This window comes from Enoplosus armatus, chromosome 1, assembly GCF_043641665.1.
Source record: "Enoplosus armatus isolate fEnoArm2 chromosome 1, fEnoArm2.hap1, whole genome shotgun sequence".
NCBI lineage: Eukaryota > Metazoa > Chordata > Actinopteri > Centrarchiformes > Enoplosidae > Enoplosus > Enoplosus armatus.
Window position 1 is genome coordinate 22,386,203 of NC_092180.1, and position 10,822 is coordinate 22,397,024.

General features: G+C 40.3%; 1 protein-coding gene across 1 annotated transcript; it reads right to left on the reverse strand.

Moving 5' to 3' along the window:
• Nucleotides 1–678: 678 nt before the first annotated feature.
• lpcat2 (lysophosphatidylcholine acyltransferase 2) lies at nucleotides 679–9,747 on the reverse strand. The gene is made up of 14 exons (XM_070901945.1): nucleotides 9,530–9,747; nucleotides 9,011–9,153; nucleotides 6,832–7,049; nucleotides 6,150–6,262; nucleotides 5,738–5,798; nucleotides 5,269–5,327; nucleotides 4,854–4,888; nucleotides 4,674–4,728; nucleotides 4,384–4,466; nucleotides 4,081–4,206; nucleotides 3,835–3,988; nucleotides 3,074–3,172; nucleotides 2,148–2,289; nucleotides 679–1,950 (listed from the first exon to the last, which is right to left on the reverse strand). The coding sequence occupies exons 1-14, from the start codon at nucleotides 9,638–9,640 to the stop codon at nucleotides 1,772–1,774; spliced, it is 1,578 nt and encodes a 525-aa protein (XP_070758046.1). The 5' UTR covers nucleotides 9,641–9,747; the 3' UTR covers nucleotides 679–1,771.
• Between the last annotated feature and the right edge of the window lie 1,075 nt (nucleotides 9,748–10,822).

Below are 10,822 nucleotides of genomic sequence, written 5' to 3' on the forward strand. Positions count from 1 at the left end.
TCTGATTTAAATGGTATATAGTGACAAAACCAAACATTCACATGGTAGAGAATCCTTCAGAATCTGTCAGTCTTTATCAACACATACAGTAGATTGTTCTCCAAGTCTCACATGGCCATTCTTTATTGTTTCTTTAATGATAAAATGTTCCATAAGCACACGACTCCCATATGGTCCAGTCTTCTTCCCACCTCACAATGTAAACAGGTTAGTTCACAAAAAGGACAAATGAAGAAATGGGACACACACAATCCAGCAGTTCTAGCACATAAGTCATAATAACACAATTATTTTTTAAAGATGTTGCTAAGGTTTTCCGTGCTTTGAACAAAAAAATGATAGATGGTAGATTTCCTGAAATGTTTATGTTCAAGGTTGAAGATTGACTTTATTTTCTGCTGGTATTTATTTTCCGCCTTACCTTCTGTTTTGATGCCAGAGTTCACTCATGATTAAATGTCATAGTTGCTGCTACTTAAATATTTTCTTTGCACAATTAATGATTCAGTTCAACTCAAACTGGTACTCATAAGCATAACAAACACGCCCGCACACAGGAATTGTAATAGGTAACTGCTGCCACCTGGTGGTAGTTTAGAGAACCAGGGTTACAGCCATAGCTTCACACTTAAGCCTCATTACAAAGTTCCTTTAATGGTGAATATAAAAACACAGGCAAGAGTTTGTATTCTAGTTTTATTTTAAAAAGCAAACTTTGCAGAGTTACCAAAAAAGAAAAAAATCACATAATTGCAATGCACCCTGCTAAATAAATAACAGTGCTGCTAGTTAATCTGAAAGCATACCCCACTGGGATACGCTGTTGTGAAGAAGCACTGTTGCCTTTTTGCTCACAAATTGCCCTATTTTCAGTGGTTGATTTGCTTTAGTAAACTTAAAGCTGTGTAGACGTGCTGCTGTCTCAGCAACAACAGTCTTCAGTTGAAATGCAAATAGATACACATGCAAAGCAAACCTCTGGCTAATTATACATCCTTCTTACAAGGTCTGTGTCCCTGAGCGCTGGAAAAAAATGTAATGCACAGCATGTATGCTCTTCGTAGACATAGCTTTAATACAGCACATCTGTGGGTTGCCAGATTGGAAAGATCTTAATAAAGCTTACTGTACACTAATTATACTTGCAACACAGAACTGCACGAGAACTCTTTGCTTATATTTAAAAAGGTGTTGGTTTGGCAATTTTTTCACTCATTTACAGAGAACCACGAATACAAAGGAGAAGGTACACAAAGCTACTTTCATCTAAGTCCAAGCAAGGTTAACTCAGGCTACAGAGAATGATGTATGCAAGTCCAAAACACGGTGAGGCAGTTTATGATGATCTGGAAAAAATATATCCAAGTATATCATAAAACACTGTCACTAACATTAGAACTCTATATATTGCAGGAATTAACACTCGTGAGTTTTCTGACATATTTTCTGACTAGCTTTTCATAAGTTTTGTTTTTTCAGATGGACACACACAACCACAAAACTTGATGGATGAAAAAAGTCTGCAATAAGACATTTCTTGTGCAGTGCCTTGGGGAAGTTTTAAAATCTCTATAAGGCACTAAAATTGAAAATAGAAGCACTCTAAAAACCATCTATAAAAAGGCAAGCACATGACCTATTATATGGCTCTGCTTGTGGCAAATGACTTGAAGGGCAGATGACACTTTTGCATTCTCCTTCTCAGTGCAGTGGATACTGTGGAGTTATGTCTCTCAGTGCAGTCAAGGAGCGTTCACGGTCATCCTCGGTCTCAGTCATCTTTTTTGTCAGAGGTGCTGTCTTCCTGTTTTTCCCCTGAACTGGTCTGACCGGCCAATTCCAGGTCACCTGGTTTCGCCTCCTGGATTGCTTGGTATCTCTGAAGCTCCAGGTAGGTGGTGAAGAGCTTGGCGTACTCTGGGTGGGTCGTGGCAAAGGCTTGAAATTCACCTGAAGAATCAGAGGCAGAGAGAAAAGCATTAGGGCACAGCACAGCTTGGGATAAGGGAAGTAAGAGTAATAATGATAAAATATTGTATATTACATGTATTACTGCACATATTCTCATTCCAAAATATCCTGATAGAAAAACAAATGGAGATTAAAATACCAAAATGTAGCTTGGCTTCACACCACAATTTACTCACTGAAGGTGATGAAACCAGAGCCGTCAGCATCAATCTCCTTGAAGAGCTTGACCATGTTTAAATCCGACACACCCAGAGCTGAGCGCAGCAGAGCAGTAAACTCCTCACGGGTGATTCTCTCATCCTCATCTATATCAAACAGCTGCATGAGAGAGGACAGAAACAGAGAAAAATGTATTTCACTTTCCAGTTTTTGCATGTTCAGGAAAGATATAGGTTATTTAAGGTGTGAAAATGGGTAGTGGGTGAGTTAGAAAAAGCTTACAATACAAACATAACAGTGTTTAGCTAAATCAGTTGGACAAAACTAACTTTTCAGGCACATTACATAAACACCAGAACTGTTGTCCAAAACCACACTTGACCTTATGGCCAGCAAAAAGACTCCATGCTCTTCACAACAGACACACATTGTTAACTTGACATTTTCCAAGCCCCTCTGAATGCTGCCTCTGTTCTTCCTACAGTACTGCAGCTACTAAAGGTGGGGCTGGGAGATTTAGCTTAGATTTAGTCATTTTTTGCATTCTGCTTGCATTTTCTACTGTAATTTTAATATTTGCTTTTTATATTTAGTATTACTTTTTATATTCAGTATAAAAATGCAGAAATGACTGCTTTACACAGGAAAATGTAAAAAAAATCCAGTCCACATTCAGCACTGAAATATGTCTGCAGGAAATGCATGATGCAATTGCATTAGCATCATCCATATGGAACGTTTCTGATACAATTATTACACGCTTTGAAAAGTTCCAGCTGTATTCCCACACAAAAGAAGCCCTAAGGAGTACTAGCTTGGGTGTAAAGTCGATACTACCATACACATTCTTGTGCATTTGTATTAATTGTACATTAAAATGCAGTACTGCGTGTTCTTCAAGCCCTAGCAGGGGCAGAGCAATGTCAGAATATTCCCGCCGTACCTGGAATGCCATTCGAAGAACATCTTCGGTGTTTGCTGGTCGACACAAGATGGTCACGCCGATAACATACTCTCTGAAGTCTATGGTGCCATCTCTGTTCTGGACGGGGTCAAAGAGACAGCAATAAAACACTACTTGAGTTGGCTAATGCACAGGCTATTATGATGGATAGCAGTTTCCCCTTTATGGTCTAAACATATGGACTTGTGTCTGGTATCAAGTGTTTGGAATGTTGAAGGGAGAGTGGGGATTAAAAAGGGTAATATATAATAAGAGACAAAGGCATACATGATTTCTATATGAGAATTCTCTATTACCGGAAAACGATGAGGCATACATTTTCTGAGGAAAAGGGATACTCATCAAACTGGACGTTTTTATGCTTTTAATCCTCTCTTCCCACTCTGACCTCTGGCAGCTTTACCAGGGAAGGAGGCCAAGCTACTTTGATCATAGTTTCCCCTTTCAGGCTGTACAAATCCTGAACACACACCATGATGTCCTCCCAGTGTTACTTTCACTGGCACACATGACATACATATTTCTGTAAATTGAATATTACGATTGTTGCACATCATGCTGTCAACTGTTTTATGGTGTGTTTTCTGCAGAGCCATTTCTTTTCACCAAGACTGATTCCAACATCCTGGCTTCACTATCTAATTGTCATTCATAATGGTACTATTCACTGGTGCAAGTTGCTCTGGTTATGTAAAAATTATTCATGTATTTTTTTTATATTTGATATACATGTCTCTCACTCTGTCAAACAGTGCAAACAGCTCCTCGAGGGCTTGGTTGACAGGTAGCTTCAGGAATGTGGAAAACTCCTCGATGGTGATCCGTCCTCCTTTACACGAGCTGGCCATGGCTGCAAAGCCCTCCAGCTCCTTCCTCACATTGTCCCACTTCAGGCTGAGGGAGCAGGGCACAAGGAGCCACATTTGTCATCGTTAATGCCCCTGCCTGGTGCTGCCTACAGTATACTTACAGTGAGATGCTCTTACTTGAGTTTACGGCTAATTTTGGTGAACTCAACCAGGCCGGCCTCCATGGGCAGCGTTAGCTCACCAGCTGAGATCATCAGGCGGCAGTCTTCATATGTGTGGTCTGTCACTGGAACTCCCAAAGCCCTGAGAGCAGACAGTTTGCTTTTATACAGTGGTCAGTTCACATGCTTGTGATGCTTGTAAAGAGAACCAACATCAACTTACATGTACTCCATATGTGTTTAACATTGTATTATTACTAAGCATATACTGTGTACTTTTGCTTTTCTATTGCACTTTGTTGCACCAATGAACACTTACTGGGCCATAGATTCTCGCACTCTGTTGGCAAACAGAGGCGGGCTTTTCTTCTCCTCCTCTGTGGGGATATGCGGTGGCAGGAACTGAAAAAGAGAAAAAACAGACGCCAAAGGTAACAAGGAAGGTTAAACCAAAAGTAAATCACATTAAGTTTTGCACTTGAATGCAACATGAATAATGATAAATAAAATATAACAAATGTAGTCATTGAGTAGTACCTAGAAGAACAAAAACAGTTTGTTGTATCTTTGCCAATATATTAGGATGCACACTTGGGGAATGCCTGTTACCTCTATCTCCACTGTGGTGTACAGCTGGCACAGAGTGAGAAGCAGCAGCGTCCTCCTGCACACAACACAAGCAGGTTACATATGTTGATTCAATAGCAACCAATGCTGTTGTTGTGTTATAATCTTGTTTATTGTCTAAGAAAAAGTAGCAGCAGACCCAACTGTAGAAAGCATACTTACGAGCTGAAACCCTGCCAAGTCCAAGACACTGTATCCTGGAGGAAAAAAAATAGAAGGGAGTGCATAAAGCTTCATAAAACATTAAGACTGGGATGGAATGGTATACACGTTGCTGTGTGATAAAGCTAAGCTTGTAGTGTTGCTAACAGTCTCTCTTTGTGGCTGATTGCATTCAGACAGTTCAGCCAGCCAAATTCATTAAAACCGAAATGGCAAACAACATGAGAGTCAACAATACCCAAAAGATGTGCAGATTCAGCTTACTGATAAGTCCATGCAAACAAATTATTAATGGTGTAAGTGTGTGTACTGCCTCTATACATTTATATTTTCTGTGCAGTAGAGTACAGCGTGGCCTCTATGAAAGATGTGAGGTGAAATATATTAATGCAGCATTACAATCACAGTCACTCACCAGTTTGTTGGGATATCTCATAAGCACAGGCTGCACAGGAACCCCTGGGATGAAGGCACCTAGAGGTGGGGAACACACAGTATCATGGAGACTGTTATTTCTCATTATGAATGAATGAAAGCTCAATAGTTCATGTCATGTCATGTATGACTAAACAAAATCAAAATCCCCATTCTCCCGCCTCACTAAAAACCACATTCGTGTGCATCAATTGACAACACGTCAATGCACAAACCACATCCCATAATGAATGACTGGTGTAGTATCAAGTGTTGTTTCTGTTGTGTAGCCTTTCCGCTCAGTGGATTTGATTTACAGTGAGTAAAAATGCTTGATGTGCTATGAACTGTCAGTAAATAGCTGTTTGTTGTTTTGAATTGTTCTTTTGTCTGTTATCATGTTACTTGTATTTAACATGTTTTGCTGCAAAACAATTTACATTAGATTAAATTCACATTTTATATCTTACCTTGTTTGAAAGTGATAAGACATGAGCGATTTGTACATGTTCCCTCTGGAAATATCAGAACCTGAGGAACAAAAGCATCATTAGTAAATGTTAAAATCACATGCGGTACAATTTTTATCAAGTCTGCAATGGTATGCCACTGCTGCTTACAACAGGCAAAGTGTGCTCGTAAAACGATGGTACTTATATTAGCACTTTGGCTAATTCTCTGATAGTGTTAAAAAAAAGAAACATAAGATGCAGCGTGGGCCTCCGAAACTGACAAAGGAAACCGTGAACACCCTCAGTTACAGCTTGTGGGTTTTCTAAGCTGACAAGCTCAAAGTTTTCTCTGCAGCTATAATCCATGCTGATACCAGGTTAATATGAGGGCCATTTTTGCTTGGGGGTGTTTTTTTGTGTTGTTACCGACCTGTGGCCAGTGGCCTCCTGACTTGGCTCTGCTCTCGATCTCTTGGATTGTATTCTTCCTGGAGTCTGGGTCCTTTCTGGACACCAGCACTGGCTGAAGGCAGCGCACAAACCCTGCAGAGAGGGCAATTAACGCACACACGTAGAAGAGGAAAATACTAATAGTTATTTGTCATATTTTACACTGATAATATAATGTCTAAGACTTGTTTAATTGCATGGCTTAAAAAAAGCATTAAATAGGGCTGATCACTTATGATATCACTATTATGTGACAGTTACTAAATGAAACAAGCTCTGTGGTATCTCTGCTATCAAAAAGATAGAATAAGTAATATTTATTAAGTCCACAGCACACTCTTAATCCAAAAAGCACACTTGTAAATGTTAGTAGATATCTGATTGACGGTCTGTGTCAATGGGATGTCCAAAGTGTTGAACTGAATAATATCCTATAGGCAGTATAAGATAAGGACTATCTTACAACACCTCTGTAATTAAGAAAAGTACATAGAATGTGTGAAATTGTACAGTCAGATGAAGATAAGCTATAAACGGCATACATATTTCACACAAGTTCACACAAACATACTGGAGGTTGAGAGAGCAGGAAAGCCCCCACAACACACACATGCCCCTACTTCCCTGTACTGACACGACAAAGCAAATGAAAAGAGTCTCACTGCCAAAGATGGGTGTAGCCAGGTTCTCGACACGGGAGACGGTGGAGGGCAGGCCAGCAACAATGCACACAATCCCGTCAAAAAAGGTGGAGTGGGGGGCCACAGCCAGGATGGGGGCCTCACTGCTGCTGACCTGCTTGCCCTTGACCACCACTCTGAAGCCCATGCAGAAGTAGTAAGTCCTCCCCAAGGCAGCCATCACACTGCGACACATGAACCTGGAGAGGACCAGAACCAGAACGAGTACTGAATTTATAATGAACATTTTGTTAAATGGAAAAAATACGTGTAGTTCAGCCATGTTAAAATGTGCTCTCTTACAGCAGTGTAAGGGATGAACTAAATCAGAAATGCATACATTTGAAATATTTTAGATATGTCTCCGTGTGTTTTTTATTACTCATTATCACCTCCATTATCTGACAGGGAGCAAAATATATTTTTTTATTTTTAACAAATGGGCTGAATGGAAGTGTTTTAGTAACAGGAAGCGTTGCACCATTTTGTACTTTCCTGCAACCCCAGATTTGTAAAGAATTCCTTCACCAGTTACTTCCTCATAATCTAGAAAAGGGGTTGGAAGTTATAGTATAGATTGAGACGTTGTGACAGAATGATGAATGGCGATGTGGAACTTTTGTGTAGAGTATGCACACCTGAATATTTAAAGCTACATTAATCTTTCTGCTCAATGCAACTCAACAACACAGTTTTGATCAAGCTCATCGGCTGATCAAGTTGTTATGGCTAAGATATTTTATGTATCTTGATATATAACTATACAGATACATATTTTTGAGCTTACTTTCGTGGGGTTGGTGAGAACTTTTGGGACTCAACTAATACTGATGGGCAAAACAAATTCAATGAATAAAAGAGGTTGAAAGCTGTGTAGATCTACAAAGTCAGGTGTTGATTCCTAGTAACAATGATAACCCCACAAACACCACTTATTGGAGCTTTAAGTTGTCAGTTTAATGAACAAATACTGATTCAAAATGTGAAATTTTACTATTTACTAGTCTTGTCCTTGCATAATAAAACCTAAGCTTCCGTACTTTAACCACCCTGTGAATACCTGAGCCTGTTCACAGCAAAGCAATACATAGCTGAACATAGAATTTAACAAGATAAGCTTCTCTGCTGTTTCCGTCACCTACACCATGTTTAGTCATAATCATATAACAGGCTGTGGTCTAAGGTCACAAGAATGTTCCTGTTAGCAGTAGAAATGCACACTGTGCAGCAGCTGCTATCTGCAGAACTGAACAGTTTCAAATGCTGTAGGTATTTTACATGTAATATGTGTATACATACTGTATGGATATCCATTGTCCAACATTTCCAATTGGACGACACATTTAATTAATTTACATAATAATAATAACCATTCGATGATGAACATTTGGCTCCTATTTATACAGAGAGAAATCACTTTTTCCAGTTCCTTTCATTAAGCCCTGCTAATACTACTGACTCTTTCCTTTCTGAGAACTGAGGGGAACTGAGCTTAAGTAATGCTTGTGGTGCAGATATGATCTAGAGAGGCATGATTCGGCAGTTGTGCAAGCAGCTGCACATTCTTCAAGTCATGTCAGGAGCAGTTATTTTGAGAATACGCTGCCTTCGCTGCGTTTTACTGCGTAGTTTATGAACCCAGGAAACACTACTACTTCTCGCTTTAGTCTAAATCGCTATTTTAGTGCCGCGAAACTCAACATGTTTTTGTTCAATCTCAATGTAATCCTTTACCAATAGCTATGTTTACATGCAATGGATGGGATGGCTCACCTGTGAAAAAGAACAGTGTTAGCAGCCAGCTCACTCTTTGTAGATTAAGTTTAATATATGGTGATGAAATATTCGTCCACGCAGTTGCTTTGCAAACACAAAATGTTTGCACAACACTGCACTGGTAGAAGAAAGTAAAATACAATGTCCATGTGGGTTTCTGAGTAACCATACATGCATGCATGCATGAGGCCAAGCTTAATTTACTAGAGCAATCAAGTTAAACCAAGTACATGTAAACAAAACTGACGTCAATAAGGCAATTATTCGTTTTTTTGAGTAAGTGATTAAGTGAGTCTGATATCCAAAAGGCCATGGCTTTTGATGCTTGTCTGGTAGCTCTGTGGGAGGCTGTGTTGCAGTGGGATGGTGTTTGTATCCTAATTACCGTCTCCAGCCTGTCATTGGTTCCACAGCTCCTTTCAGAGGATGCTTGAAGGTTATTATGACAGCCACCGGCCATGTCACCATGAGAACCAGGGACAGAAGGATGGCGCGAACGGGGACCAGGATGATTCCCAGCAGGACACACTGCATGGAGAGGGGCACACACACACACACACATCATAATTTACAGGAAGGCTGCTGTCAGAGTTAACTACACCCTGGCTGTTGACACTCCTCAGAGCAGGAATATGCACGAGTCTGGAAATCCACATCACTGGGCAGCTTTCTAGAAAGCACACAACGGCTCTCATTGTTCGTGCAGCGCATAAACGAGGCTTTACAAGCCGATTGTCAAAGCCTCGCTGGAGAAGATTACAGGCCCTGGTTACACAGCAGCCTGTGTGTGTGTGTGTGTAATCTCACACATAGGACTAAGCACTGTGTGAGCCGCGTTTGCCAAAAACTATATTCTCCAGCAGCTTGCATTTACATGACCACTGAACTAACACGCCATACTCACTTTGATCACAGCAGCTGTGGTTAGTTTGGTGTCTTGAACAAACGGGTTGATGACCGCAGGCAGCAGCAGAGATTGTTGCCTCGGCAGGGCGAATACTCGCTGCGGCGGCATTGCAGTCCAGTGAAGGAAGAAACAGGCAAACGGGTTTTAGTCGAGGCGCCGTTATGTTATCATCTCACTTCCTCAACGGGGACCCTGCTCTCTCATTTGTCCCCGTATCAGACGATCATACGGGCTACCGCAGACACAGGCGCGAGCGACAGCGGAACCGGACTGGCGTTTTCAAGCTCCACCTCCAACGTGGTCGCTGCTCGGCTCGAGTCCGATCGGTGTATTTTTGAAGCCTGCATGCATATTTGCATCCGTTTCCACAGTCTGGGTAGCCTCATTGTTAATATTTGCACGATGCTATCATCTCGCATCAGTGTCCGCAGTCTGTGAAGCCTCATTGTGAATGTTTGCACGAAGCTACGACCCCGTTGGAGTCATTTCTATTACCTACTGTCAGTGACCATGCGTGTGTTTTGTGAAAAACACTGATTATGAATTCAGCCACGTTTCATCAATCTGTGCTGAGCGTTAAGTCCACAGATGCTAGACGTCATGCACAAGTAGGGAAGGAGCAACGACTTCAAGGGAATAATGTGACATATTATCATGGTTGTTTACGAGCTCTCATAAATGTCCACAAGATGGCGCAGTTTCATGAAGAATTTTCATTTGGTTCTGCCCTAAAAACAAAGTCCTGTGTCCTCTCCAAAGAGATGCTATTTAACAGTGGTGGAAAGTAGTCACTCAAGTAGTGTACAATTTTGAGGTACTTTACTAAGTATTTTCATTTTATGCTACTTCATACTTCTACATTACTACATTTTACAGGGAAATATTGTACTTTTTACTCCACTACATGTATTTTACGGCTATACTAGTTACTTTTCCATAAAAAACCTCTGATGAGCTCATAAAATATAATGCATTGTTATACAAGTATTTAAAACTTTCCCCACCACTGCCAGCTACAGTATCAAAGTGATGTATGTACATTACAGCATCAGACGTCATAATCAAATAATGTATAAAAGTCTAACACTAACAGGGGCCATTCTATCTGCTGCTAACTGCTTTAGGAGTATGTTTTACGTTTGATACAAATACATTCTGCTGATAATTGTTATGTATGCTACTTTTACTTGAGTAATATTTTAAATACAGAACTTTTACTTGTATGAGTATTTTTACATTGTGGTATTGCTACTTCTACTCAAGTATATTATATGAAAACCTCCACCACTG

Excerpts from the sequence above, each read along its gene's own strand:
- lpcat2 (XM_070901945.1), bottom strand. The coding sequence starts at position 9,640 with ATGCCGCCGCAGCGAGTATTCGCCCTGCCGAGGCAACAATCTCTGCTG. Across the intron at positions 4,729-4,853 it reads ACTTGGCAGGGTTTCAGCTC|GAGGACGCTGCTGCTTCTCA; the intron begins GTAAGTATGCTT and ends TGTTGTGTGCAG. Across the intron at positions 4,207-4,383 it reads GTGCGAGAATCTATGGCCCA|GGCTTTGGGAGTTCCAGTGA; the intron begins GTAAGTGTTCAT and ends GTCTGCTCTCAG.